General features: G+C 37.9%; 1 protein-coding gene across 1 annotated transcript in view; it reads left to right on the plus strand.

Moving 5' to 3' along the window:
* LOC100024379 (atrial natriuretic peptide receptor 1-like) overlaps positions 1–14,543 on the plus strand; it is a 133,094-nt gene that overhangs the window by 2,700 nt on the left and 115,851 nt on the right. The window contains exons 3-4 of the mRNA XM_056806310.1: positions 8,630–8,762; positions 13,749–13,879. Of these exons, the coding sequence (XP_056662288.1) occupies positions 8,630–8,762; positions 13,749–13,879 (264 nt within the window). The remainder of the gene's footprint in view (positions 1–8,629; positions 8,763–13,748; positions 13,880–14,543) is intronic.

Raw genomic sequence — 14,543 nt, forward strand, 5'->3', positions numbered from 1 at the left:
TTTAGCCTGGAAAAAGGAACAACAATTTTCTTTATAAGTTCAAAAGTCTATAATATGGCAAAGGGACTAAATTAATTTTGTTTCATCCTAACAGGCAGAACTTGGAGAAATGGGGGGCAGGTTGAGGAAGGGAGCTCTACCTATGTAGTGCATGAGTCATAGAAGCGTATGGGTGGAATACCCGAAAACCTGCAATTGGACGGAATATTGTCCTTAAAGAAGACTAGTTTGGCAGTAGTAAGCTAGTATGTAGGATGAATTAGAAGGGAAAAACCCAAAGTAGGGAAGAACAGAGATTAAGTTCTTGGAAAATGCAAGGCAATCAGTTGGGGGAAGTGATAGACAAGAAATATTTCAAAGAAAGCATCGACAAGATGGTGAAAGGCTGGAGATGGGACATGAAAGAGTCATGCCAAGGGTTTCGAGACCAGGGAACTGGGAAAATGATGCCATCAATAAAGTGTCATACTAACGTGATAGACACAGTAGATTACTGACATAGTACAGGAAGGCTAGAGTTCTAGTCCAGGCAAAATTGAAAAGAAAAGGTTATCTCTGGAGGAGACTAGACTCAGAAAACGTTCAGATGCTGGAAGTTGGAATGGAATGGAATGGAGATTCAGAAACTAGCTTAGTAATTGATTGTTGGGAAACACAAATACCAGAAGTCAAGGCAAGGCCCAGCCAGGCCATAAACTAAACAAGGAGGCACAGCAGCAGGTTAGAGCCATTGAAAACCAGACCATGGCAGACAATACTTTCCTTAGAGAATCTCTTATGTGTTCCTTCTGTCTAAAGCCTGCAGGTGGCAGCAGATAGACTGTGTGTGGGGAGAGAGGATGTATGTAGGCTAGCCTGATTTGAATAGCAAATAGGGTTGGGGAGTCAGCACAAAAAGGAGAGGTGAACCCAAGAAAATGAATGGATTTTCTGAGGGAGAAACTATAGAGGAAAGAGCATGGGGTCCAGGAGAGATGTGGAGGAAAGCTTAGATTTATTAGGGATGGGAAGAAGAAGAGGAATCAGTGAAGCAGACAGACTCCTGACAAAGAACTATTACTGGCTTTAAATAAAGGGTCAAATAAATAGAGAGAAATCTAGAATAATGTCGAGTTATAAGAGCAGCAAGCAATGTCATAGAAGTCAAAGGAGGGAAGAATTTTAAGAAGGTGAATAGTGTACCAAAGGGTAGGAGAATCAGAGGAGGCAAAAAACATCCATTGCATTTATCAAAAAATAATTGGTCATTTTTTAGAAAGAAGTTCCTGTGGAGAGGGAAAGACAGCAGCCAGATTGCAGAGGCTTACATATTCTGTAAGGAAAATGGAGGGGGTGCAGGAAGGTAGAACATTCAGTGAAATGAAAGAACAACTGGAAAGTACTTGTAGATGAAAGAGAGAGCAACCTATAAGAAGAGAGAGAGAGAGAGAGAGAGAGAGAGAGAGAGAGAGAGAGAGAGAGAGAGAGAGAGAGAGAGAGAGAGAGAGAGAGAGAGAGAGAGAGAGATCCAGAGACAAAGAGGGGCTGAAGCAGGCAGGTAGAGACAGAGACACAGAGATATTGAAACAGGCAGAGAAAGACAAGCAGAGACAAAAGAAGGCTGGGGAGAGGGAGAGAGAGAGAGGCAGAGCAAGAGACAGAAGGAAAGAGATACAGACAGAGGAAGAGAAGTAGAGGCAGAGATAGAGACATAGAGACAGAAAGAGATAGAGAAATAGAGACAGACAGGCAGACAGGCAGTGAGAGACAGTGAGACAGAGATAGAATGAGAGAGAAGAAAGATGGTAGAGGTGGAAGAATGCATATTCAGAAGTCAGGAAGGAATGGGGGCTCGACACAAGTAGCTTTAGAGAGGAGGCCAGATGATTCCTCCTGAGGTTGACCAAATGGATGACAGGCTACATGTAAGGCTTAGACAACTGTTCAAGTGGGAATGCAGGAGTTAACCGGAATGGCCTGGATCTCAGTGAAGTAGGAGGCCCCCTTATTTTAACTCACAAAATTAAATGGAAGCTACCATCTGTTAAAGAGCTTGAAGTTACAAAGAGATTTAAACTTAACAGAACGTAACTAGGTTTTTTCCATATATATAAAATAAATTGAAATTAAATAAGTCAGAATTAAAGCAAAATAAGCCTACACAGTTTGATTTATATCAAAGTGTTAATATATTCTGAACTTAAACATTAAATGTACATTTTTAAGGTTGTCATAGCAACATTTATCTGCACTGAACACAAGACTTTTAGATTTGACACCTAAATCTGTCTTGCTATTTGCCCCAAGTCAGCTTTTCCTGATTCTCTACATTTTGTTTTCATGAGGATTAGAAACAGTCAGAATGGTTCTGTAAGGATCCATTCCTAGGGATAATCTTTGTAAGCAGTTAAAAAACCCCCAACAACCTTAAATAATCAAAGAACAGTCTTTTAGGTGGGAGAGAAATTAATAAAGAAAAGAAATTCAGAGAAACCAGGAACCAAGGGGAAACCTGAGCCATATTGGTGGTAATTTCCCCAGTGGCTTCATACTTTGTTTCTTAACCTTCCCCAGCTTTCTTGAGTTCAATATCCATGATAAATGCTTTTGTCTCTGACTGTATTGTGTCCAGTCATCTCTTTGCCCCTATATAAACTCAAGGCTAAGGATACTCTGAAACCAAGATGTTTTTGTTGCAGGGAAAAAAATGCCTATAGTTACAATCATCTGAAATGTCCATTTCCAGAGTTGACGGTAGACAAATGGTGAAATGAGTTGTTTGTCTTTTGATATTTGTCTTTGGAGTTTTTGCCTTCCTTATTCTGTATTGCCTTTCCCCACTCTTCTTCAAAAAAAGTCCTCATTGTGGCACACATAGTGGTCTGTCTTTGCTGAGCAGTACCCCACACTCCAAATCTTTCCTGGACTCCTTCCATATTCTTCTCCCCCGCCCCCCACTATCCATTCAGTTTATTAGCTGATAGGTGTAATAGATAGATGGCACGATGGATAGAGTGCTGGGCCTGGAGTCAGATTAACTCATTTTCCTGAATTCAAATCTGGTCTTAAACTCACTAGCTGTGTGACCCTGGGCAAGTCACTTAATCTTGTTTGCCTCAGTTGCCTCATCTGTTAAATGAACTTGAGAACTTTTATATTCTTTTCATAAAAATCTGGCCAATTTCTTGATTACCTTATTTTCATCTTCTTTTTTAATCTTTACCTTCTATCTTAGAATTCTAAGGCAGAAGAATAGCATTGGCTAGGCAACTGGGGTTTAATGATCTGCCTAAGATCACACAGCTAGGAAGTGTCCGAGGCCAGATGTGAACCCTGGTTCTCCTGATTCCTGGCCTGGTTCTCTATCCTAATTGCCCCAATGCCTAATTTTCTAAATAGATATCAGTTGTGCTGATAATCTGTAATCAAGGCTAAAAGGCAAGTGGATCATATTAGAATGGGTCAGTTCTCCATTTTAGTTAGCACAATTTCATTTTATCAGGGGTTTTCCAGGAACTAACCCAAAGGAAGACCTCTACTATTCATACATGGATAGGAAACAGAATTTGTAGAAGGAGGGGCTGGGTAGTACCTCAGAAAAGTAGAAACATCTCTACTCACCTTATAGGGATCCCATCTCTCTTGACTTAATGGCTATTTTCTATTGGGAAGCCTTGTTGTTTTTGCATTAGGTCAATCAATGAACATTAAAATGCTTACTGTGTGCCCAGCACTGTGCTAAGCCCTGGGGATGCAAAAAGGCAAAAACAGGTCCCTTCCCCCAGTGAACTCCCTTAGGGATGGGAGAGCCGTTAGAATATACATGTACAAGATGGAAGCAGTGTAAATGACGGGAAGTAATTTCAGAAGTAAGGCTTTTGCAAAGCCCTCTTCCACAGTAGACTAAGCCAGGATAGAACAGGGGCAAGGCATTTGTGCACTGTAGGCAAAGTTTAAAAATTGAGTATTTTACCATCCACCGGAGGCTTTAATCCTCTGCAATATAATTTGAGTTATCACAAAATAAATATCTATGTGCTCCAGAATGCAGAATTTTCTGGAATTAAAAATATATACATTTATAAAAAAATTAACTGTTCCTGGTTACTTCCTCTGGATGTTGCATCCTAGGTATCTGTGAACATTGGCTATTCCAAGTCTCATGTAATGAGGTCAACATGTTTTTCTTTTCTTTTCTTTTTCTTAAACACTTACTTTTGGTTTTAGAATCTATATCAAGGATTGGTTCCAAGGCAGAAGAGTAGTAAGACTTGGGCAATTGGGGTTAAGTGAGTTGCTCAAGGTCACACAGCTAGGAAGTATCTCGCCAGTTAAATCCAGGAATTATCATCTCTAGTCCTTGCTGTCTATCCGCTGAGCTATCTAGCTAAAAGATTTTCCAAACAAATTACTTTTTTCACATGTTAATTCTAGGATAATGTCAAGTAGGGTGTTAACTGTTGCATAGGAGTCAAGAGCTGTTGTTTGTCCTCGAGAACTACTTTCAGCTCTACTCACGTGAAATGAGAGGAGCAGGCTCCATGGCAGAAGCCATTTAATCTATAAATATAGAAACTTTAAGAACTGTAGCAGTTAAAATTAGTTTCTCTGCTAAAAGTATTATATTTTTATGAGGTTTATTAAAGATTAAGAAATAAAGAAAATAGAAAATAAGAAAGCATGCGTCTAGGCCCAGAGAGCCCATTCACAACCACTCACTCTACATCCTGCCTGGTAGAACCGCGTGTGCCCAGATGCGGAAGCCGAGAGAGAGCGGGTAGGTGGATACAGTCAATTTAAATAATAATTTGAGATCTTGCACTCAGGGAGATTAGAGAGAATTCTGGGAGCTAGCAAGGACTTCTGGGGATTGAAGTCTGGGGTTCAAATCTCCATTTTTATAGAACTTAGAGAATATCTTTTTAGTTTAAGTCCAGAGACTTCTAAAGGGTCAATGGATAGATTTAAGTGGGTTTGTGCAGTTGGGTAGAAAAAAGTGAACAGCTTTATTTTTCCTTAACTTTCAAATGAAATTAAGGATCTCTGTTAATTATGTATGACAATAGATATCATTCTAAGAATGGGTCTATAACAAGCTTTGCTAGACTTCTGAAGGGGTCTGTGATAAGATAAAGAACCTTTGATTTAGTTAGAAGTTCTGTCCAGGAGCAGACACCTCGGTTTTATTTTATTTTGAAAAATAAAAGCATATGTTTTATAAGATTCTTTATTCATAGTTACTTCTTTTCTGGGATTACGCACTCTGGGAGTGTTAATAAAATCCATTAAAAAAGGTAATGGGAATAAAAAGAAATTAATCAACTACTTGAAATTTTAACAAGTTTTAATGACAATATTTATTAATCTAACAATATACAGTAATCTGTCATATATCTAGTAATCAAACTATAGGGAAACACAGTTGAGAACTCAGCAGAAGGTGAACAAACAAGAAACAAAAGACCCCGAGAAGATCCAAAAGAGAGTTCATGCACTAAAAATCATGTACTTTACTCAAATGATAGACTTCTGTAGAGGCAGCTGGTGGCAAAGTGGATAGAATCCTGGGCCTCGAGTCATGAAGAACTGAGATCAAATTTAATCTCCGTCATTAATGAGCTGGGTGACCATGTGCAAGTTACTTAACTTTGGTCTGCTTCAATTTCCTCAACTTTAAAATGGGAAGAATAACCATACCCACCTCAAAGGGTTGCTGTAAGGATCAAATGAGATAATATATGTAAAAATCCCTCAACTTAGTGTCTGGTATATAGTAGGTTCTATATAAATGCACATTTTCTCTCCTTTCTCTCTCCTTGGGTTCTTACTTGAACCCCTTAATTCTTATTTTGGATAAAGTTCTAATAAGCTTGGCTATTTTGTTTTCCAGATCCTATTTAATGGTTGGGAGTGGCTGTAATTAGCCATGCTCACAAAAATAAATGAGTGCTGACAGCCTTAGTGATAAGGAAGGAAACAAAAAGCAAACAAAAATACCATAAAAGCAGACAGGAACATTTCCAAAGCCTTATAAGTACTTTGAGGACATTTAGTGCAGGGACAAATATCCCTGCTGACTTCAATTATTTCTAAAGGTATCATGATTTTAGAGTACAGTATAATAATTGATGTTCAATTTTTTCATCTTTGTTATTTTATTCCTGGCATCTGGCACAGGGCTCGGTACATAGTTGATATTAGAATAATATTTATAGAACATTATTAAATTTATCTTAATCTAATTTAATGTTAATAATGACTGATTTATCAAGAACAGATTAATTTATATTTAGCATGCATTTTCCAAGAAGACAAGAAAAGTGCATAATAAGGATTGGGACAGGTTCTATCATTTCATTGGCATAAGGAACTCCCAGATAAGGAAGCTCTTTACTAATGTTGGTTGACACCTTCTCTGCCATTTATAGATTCTGAGAGTTGTCTAGAATAGTTAAAGGAGAAGTGATTTGGCTAGTCACATAGTATGGGTCAGTAACAGAATTTGAATTCAGATCTTCATGGTTCCGAGACTAGCTATCCATCTATGATGGCATCCTGCCTCACTGTAAATCACATTAGAAATATTGTTATCTGGTATAGAGATGACCTTGGGTCTTTTAGGTCTGCACTAGTAGAACCCAAGCTCCATCACATCCTTCTAAAATAAGATGGCTTTGAGAACACATTTGGTGTATATAATTGTATTTCTATTATCTAAAGAGCAGTCTAGTTGGGTTGGGAGATCAGATGAGAATTTACTAAGGCATAGGCAGGCTGCAGGACAACAAGGTAGTGCAGGGGATAGAATGACAGGCCTGGAGTCAGAAAGACTTCTCAGAAAATCTTCCTGAGTTTAAATCTGGTTTCAACACTTACTGAATATGTGACTTTGGGCAAACTGGGGTTTTTTTTTTGCTTCAATTTCCTCATTTGTAAAATAAGTTGGAGAAGGAAATGGCAAACTGTCCCAGTATCTCTGTCAATAAACTCCAAATGAAGTCATGACGAGTTGGACATAACTAAATAACATGTAAATGTGAAGATGGGATGCAATCTATGTTAGTGGAAGGGCTACCCATACTGATGAAATCATGGAACCTTTAATTCTTGTTTGGGTTACAGTACTTGTTTCTTTACTTGTAAAGAAATAAGTAAGCCATGACTAATTGAAATTTCAATAAACTAATGTTAGTTTTCTCTCTCATTGGAGAAATGGTGGAACACAAATTGATAGGACCATTTGAAGTCATCTAGTACAATGCCTTTATTTTATAGTTAAGAAAAATGAAACTCAGAGAAATTGCTACTTGTCCAAGTTCAGGCAAATAAAAAGTGAAAGAATGAGTGTTAGAGGTCTTCCAACTCCCAAACCTATATACTCTTTCTATTGGACACATCAGGGATGAAGAACGTATTGTCATTCATGGACAGTGTGCTGCTTTGTTTGGCATTTGAATTTCTTTGTGTGGTTGGGAATTCTTTGGAGAGGAAAAGAGCATAATTATGGAACTGACAGGGACTTTAGAAACTCTCAAATTTTAGTTCCCTCATTTTACAGATGAGGAAACTGAGTCCCAGAAACCTTAAATTTGGTAAAAAATGATAGCAATATTAAAAAAAAACCAATAAAACAGAGCAGCTAGGTGGTACAGTGGATAGAGTTTCAGACCTGGAGTCTGGAAGACTCATCTTCCTGAGTTGAAATATGACCTCAGACACTTACTAGCTGTGTGACCCTGGGTAATTCATTTAACTTTTCTTGCCTCAGTTTCTTCATCTGTGAAATGAACTGGAGGAATAAATGGGAAAACACTCTGGGATCTTTGGCAAGAAAAATCCAAATGGGACCACAAAGAATCAAAAATGATTGAACAACAAAATCAATAAAGCTTTTATTTAATTACCCCCTCCCTTTCCCCAGGAAGGCAGCCTTTTGGTTCTGGTCTTTGTTCTTCTAACTTTTTTTATTTTCTAGGAAGCAGTTGTGAATGGCTTTGTAATTATTTTCTAAGAAGCAGTTGTAAATGGTGTAAGAATGAATGAAAATCATATAGAAAGAGATGGTCTGTCTTCTTTAAAAGGAGATTTTTAATGTGTTATTATAAGCTATTGTAAATAACTTACATTATGCCAATGTAAGTTAACATTCTCGTTTGAAAATAGAAAGTGGGTATATTGATTTTTCTTGTGTTATAAGTACAAGTTGCCCAGTGGCAGGACACATCTTTTCTAACACCGGAGGGAATCAAACTCATGCTTTTGTAATTGAACTTCTAAAGATGAGCTATAACTGCTTTTCTGTAAAGAGTGCTTTGGGGACATTTATTCTCCAGAAGCCATGTGGTATCATTGTGAAACATTGGTCTTCTGAAGACTGGGGATTTTGTTGTGATCAATGGGCAGCCCCAGCAGTCAGTAATACTGCCATTGTAGTCTCTGATGGAAATGGTAGGGTGACTTAGTTGGGGGGTAGGAAGCACAGGAAACCAGTTCTTAGTCTTCATCCCTTTTTTGATTGTTAAAAAAATTTTTTTTAACAATTAAGCCATTGTAAGTTCTGGAGTTTGCACATTTCTTCCACTAAATTTTTGTTCTGTGCTGTTGTTTACTATGGAATAATTAATGCTATTTAGTTATGCTTTCTTTCTAGGTCTAGAGATGGCATGGGTCCAGCGGCCACCAGAGAAGGCTATCAGTGGGGAGTCTTTTAACGTGACCTATGCTGTCTTTGCTTCAGATGACTTTTATGACTATGCTATCAGAAACGGCATCCTTTCCCACAGGTATAGCCTTGCCTAGGGGCTTCTCCAAGTTTCAAAATACTAATGTCATGCATTTCCAATATTCTCTGATAAGAACAACAATGACCTACTTGTGGAAATAACTTGTAATATATGGAATGATTGAATTCAGGCCTCTTCCCATCTGGATAGATTGCTTTTAGATATTCACTGATGCTTTTGTGGTCAATGGAAAGTTAGTGGAAGTAGATGGCATGAGCCTGGGGTCTCTGTCTAAGGATCAGTCACACAAATTATACTTGATAATGGAGGACACCTTTCTCAGGTAAATTAAATATATCCCTTTAGACAGTTTTAGCTTCAATATTCTTTCCTACTGCAACTTGCTCTGCCCTTACTCTTTTAGAACCATAACTTACACTTTCATTCCTTGCTTCTCCAATTCAAGATGCTACAAGCTGTGGAATGCCCCAAAGATGGAAACAGGGAAGGAAGACCTGGCAAGTTAATAAACTGTCCAATAAATGCCTGCTTAAGTGAGAGTTGGCTGTAAATCCTGTTAACTTGAATACCATTAGCAAAATCAGTGGCAGCTCTGTGTAGTTGGTTTTAGCTGGTGGGTATCTCAAAAATTTGCTTGTGGGAGAGCCCTGTGTAAAATTTCTTGTATCCTTCTAGCCTGACCTGGATCAGGCTTAAACTGGAACCCTCTTTCCTTTTCTCTTCTTACTTGCTTGGGATAATGGGAGAGGATGGGAGATGCTAATAGGATAGACCCTTCTTTGCTCAAAGATGAAAGGAATTGGGTGAAATATGTGATATTTTTCCATCAGAGAATTAAGTGAAGTTCATTTTTACTTGAGAAAATAATGTGAAAACGTTCTTTCTTAATTTAGTGCATTCATTTCCCTCTAACGAGAAGTAAAAAAGAAAAGAAACCTATAGCATGATGCACCAAAAGAACAGTGAGATAACAATGGTAGCAGGAAGGGCATACTCTATATCTGTTTAGGAGGCAGCAGTCACACAGGACATGATATATTCTGTATACTATGAATAAGCACAGCAATTAATAGCACCACTGTATGTGACAATTTGTGCAAATGATAGTGGGGAAAGGAAACTTGGCACAGCAGAATGTGCTTTGACCCAGGTGTCTAAAAACCTGACTTCTAGTCTTGGCTTTTTCACTAACTTAGTATGTAACCAGGAGCAAGTTGCTTTATTCCTGAAGTTCTCAGTCTTTTTTTAAAAAAACCCTTACCTCCCATCTTAGAATCAATACCGTGTATTGGTTCTAAGGCAGAAGAGTGGTAAGGGCTAGGCAATGGGGGTTAAGTGACTTGCCCAGGGTCACACAGCAAGGAGGTAAGTGAAGTCAAATTTGAACCCAGGACCTACCCATCTATGGACTTGGCCCTCAATCCACTGAGTCAGTCACTTAGTTATCCCCTGAAGTCCTTAATTTTCACCATGGAAGATGGGAGTAAAAGATCTCAATGGTACCTTCCAACCTTAAAATCCAATCACTTTCTAAATGTCTCCATGTTTTGTGTCATTTTCAATTGGAAAGTATTTACACTCTTCACTTTTCCCTTAGTGTCAGGGAAGCTCTTGAATTTTGTCTTTTTTTTTCTCACCAAAACAACCCTGATCCTTTGAGAACAAGGATTGCCTTTTACTTTTCTTTGTATGGTCTAGTCTTGCCAGCACACTGCCTGACACTTAGTAGGTGCTTAATAAATGTTTACTGACTGATTGACAACTGCTGCTGCCCTTCAGTGTAACCAGGGAAGGGTGAGGAGAAGACCTTTAGATATGTAGTGAAAAGGTTGATAAGAATAGTTGGAGGCTCCACAAAAAAAGAGACTAAGTGATTTGTGCAGAATAGCACCTTCCTTATAGCCCTGTCTTTCCTTTTCTTTTTCATTGAGCCCAGATTTTAATTCAGTGAAATAAACTAATGGGTTTTGTTAGAATAACTAGCACCTTGTTTGAGCTAAATGCTCCTTAAATCACAATGTACAAATTAAATGAGATTTTAAGTGAGAGCTTACCTAGAGAATAAAGGGGATAACAGAAGCCAGATTGGTGAAAGATTTTGCTAAGGTTTTTTTAATCCATTCTTTTAAATGATCCCATATGCTAATTAGCTATGACTGAAGGATTTCTAAATCTCCATTTAGTTCAATCAAATTAAGTGACTTGAGCCAATCACGAAATCCACTGAACTAGTGGAGTCTACGGAGAAAAGGCATAGGCATCACTCACATAAAAGCCACTGCTTTTCACTCATTGAAATTCTTTTCACATTTCAATTTGGGTATTTTTCCTCTTACATTTGTACAGAGCATCTACAGTATGACTCATGAAGAGAAACTCATTGTAAGAGTTGGGCCAGATTACAAAATAGATTTCCTTTTTTAAAAAAACTTAACTGGAGGATTCAGGCATTTTTAAATTGCTGTGATTCAGTCAGCTATGAACATGATTTAGAAAAAAAACACCACCATTTTTTAGACAATGTAAAATGCATTATGGAATAGTGAAGAATTAACTGAAATTGTCATTCTCAACTCCTGAACATTTTTGTTCCTGTGGAATGATGGTATTCAGATGGAAAATAAAAGAACCAAAATACATCATCAAAGTGACACAGAGAGCAAAGGTGACCTTAATTCAAAATTGCTTGGCTTTGGTGGGGTGGCTGTTAGAGAACACAGGCTTAGGAATTGTGTGAGGTCTTCATTACCTTTACTAATTTTCAAAGTTTTCCTATGCATTGTTTCATTTTTCTTTCCTAGATCCTATGAAGAAGGCAGATTATGTATTATTATTCACAGAGAGGTATTTTTTTTTCAGCTTTTGCCCACATTTTGTTGACGATCCAAGTCACTGGATCATTCAAGCATTCTTAGAGTAGAACCCAGGTCTGTTCCGTTACATCCCAATTCATTGGGAGATCAGGGTAGTTTCTCAAATATATGCCAACAGAGGTCAGACTCTGGAAGGTTTGTATTATAAAGACACTGATTATCTAGTGATTATCCATATTTGTCTTGTGAGAACCAGCATAGCTAAATTTGGAGAAGGTTATCAACATATTGATTGTTGGCTACTTATCTTTGTCATCACCATCCCCATCACCATCATTATCTTGCACATATATTCGTGAAGACCATTTATGAACATTGTAGTGTTTAGTCTTCACTGATGAAAGGAGTACCCATATTAATACAATCATAAATCCCTGAAGTATTAAAACATTACTACTAATGATAGCTAAAAGTATACATATGGAAATAAGAGATGCTATATTAGCATATGCATATTAGTTATTATTATCATTTCTTCAATAGGTAATGTTTAAGAAATACTACACCCTGTTTTTCAGATAAGAGATTAAGGCACAAAGGGATTAAACAACCTGTTCAGTCACCTGGTAATAAATGCTTGAGCTGGAAAATATTGATCTAATGCTCATTTCACTGTACCAGCATTGGCGAAGTATTGGCACAAGTGCCTACTGATGGAGGGGGGAAGGGGAGCTGCCCTGCTCCCCCTTTTCCTAGGGTCCAAGGATATTTTTTACATGTGATACTCCTCTACCCAGTGGCACAAAGTGAACCCTTCTTCCCTCAGCTCTAGGGTAATTCCAGGGGCTCATAGGCAGCTTGAAGTTGCAGTTTGGGCATGAGAACTAGTTCAACAAAGCTGCACTATACTTTGTAGCTTCTTCATCTCTGCCTTGACTTGGTCAGTGCTACTCAATAACCAAGTCTCTTCAAATATTCATCTCCCCAGAAGTACTTTGACTGGTATGTTAAAAATAGGCATAGAAAACAGTTTTGAATTAGAAAAGGTCATTGTATTTGTGACCTCCACAAAAGCTGTAATTAAATTGGTGAAACTGTCAGCTGCTTTCAGGTCTATTGCAGTTTTGTTGGTGGTTTTCTAAACGTTATCTGAACCCTTTTTTTGCCATTAACAAATGATCAAGTGTTTCCTGCTCTTTGTACTTCAACATCCTTCACATCCTTCCTGCAACTGCTCCAACTGGCCATTGTATGATACCTGGAATATGGCTGTGACTAAACATCTCAGATGAGAAATAGTGAGTTGAAGCTAATAATGAGACAGCCTTAAAAACATTGAGGAAGAATCAGGGTTTTGTATGTCTGTTTTGTTTTGGTGGGTGTCTAGCAAACACTCAAGTTCTCTATAGCCTTTATCAAAATGTATCAGATTTTTGTTTTAACTGCTTAACCCTGCTTGCTGCCTGTGTGACCTTGGGAGATCATTTCCCCAATCTTTGGGTTGCATTATTGTTATCTGTAAAATCGTTAGACTAGATGATCTGAAAATCCTTTCTAGTGATCCTCCGAGCTCTTCTTTTCTCTCTCATCTATGTAGATACTGTCACCCCAAATGGAAAGAGGAAAAATACATTTTCTAGAAATACTGATTGTTTTGCTTAATTGAGGCTTGTATGATGTTTATGGTAAGTGAGAATTCTTCCCAGGGTGAGTGTTATCCATTCATGGAAAACTTCCCCTGCAACTTGGTGCTCCAGAAAAGGTATATTATCTCCAAAAAAGAAGGAGTACTCTGTTCCCTAGAGAATGTTTTATTTAGCCCAGTCTATTATAGGTCGACTATGACTAACATTTGGTGGTTTGGCTCAATTTTCTGATAAGGCTTCACATTTTGTACCTGCTATTTGGAGAACTTTTTGCACTCCATTTAGACATCAGCATCTAATGGATAGTGCCCATCAGAGGAAGCCTAAATCTGCATACCAGAACAGGGACTGAAGGTGTGATGTATTTGTTGTGACTGAAATAAACCTATGTGTGGTTATTGATTTTTTACTTTTATGTGTTGCTTAATGAATAGGCCACCAATGTCTTCTTCTTGATCTAGGAGTATAAGCTGTAGAAATGGGGGAGGGAAGGAAAGAACCAGAAAGGGCAAGGATGAAATGAGTGTCTTAGGAAAAAAACACCTCAAAACATTTTGTTTGTCTAGCAATGTAGCTGCTGCAAAGAAATTCTGTGAAGATGTAGAGTGTCCTGCCAACTGGAAAGAAGCAAATGGAGAGAACTGCTGTGTCCACCACGCCAACATTCATTCTTGTCCTCTGGCCTTCATGGTTAGTAGTAGGTAATAGTGTATTGATTTCTGTGGGCTCTTTCTATGGGGTGAAGCCATTTTTTAAAAAATGAAAAGGTTCTATCAGCTCCCAGCAGGCAGGGCCTTAAAAAAACCCCAAACTTTGGGGCTAGGTACTGGTAAAATGGGTAGAGTTCAGGACCGGACTCAAGAAGACCTGAATGTGAATCTTGCCATAGACATTAGCTGTATGACCCTGGGCAAATCACTTACTTGGTTTTAGTGTCTGCATCATTAATATGTGAATAATAGTAACAACCTTACAGGAAATGTACCAAGTTGTAGGGGAAGTTTTCTGAGAATGGAAGAATACTCATCCTTAGAGGAATGTTGTGAGGATTAAATGAGATAATTAATGTGAATTGCTTAACAAACCCTGAAATACTATATGTTGGCATATATATATATATATATATATATATATAAATATCAAATTGACTAGAAAATAGTAGGTGCTTAATAAATATTTATTTGATAATAATAAGTGACTTCAATGGCACTAAAAGATTTACAAATCAGCTTACCTATATTATCTTACTTGATTCTCCCTAATAGCCTTGAGATATTATAAATATCATTTCTCTAACTTTATAGATGGGGAAAGCAAAGCTTTGAGAGGTAAAATAGTTCAAACTTGGGTCTCTCAACTCT

Source organism: Monodelphis domestica, chromosome 7 (assembly GCF_027887165.1).
Source record: "Monodelphis domestica isolate mMonDom1 chromosome 7, mMonDom1.pri, whole genome shotgun sequence".
NCBI classification, from domain to species: domain Eukaryota; kingdom Metazoa; phylum Chordata; class Mammalia; order Didelphimorphia; family Didelphidae; genus Monodelphis; species Monodelphis domestica.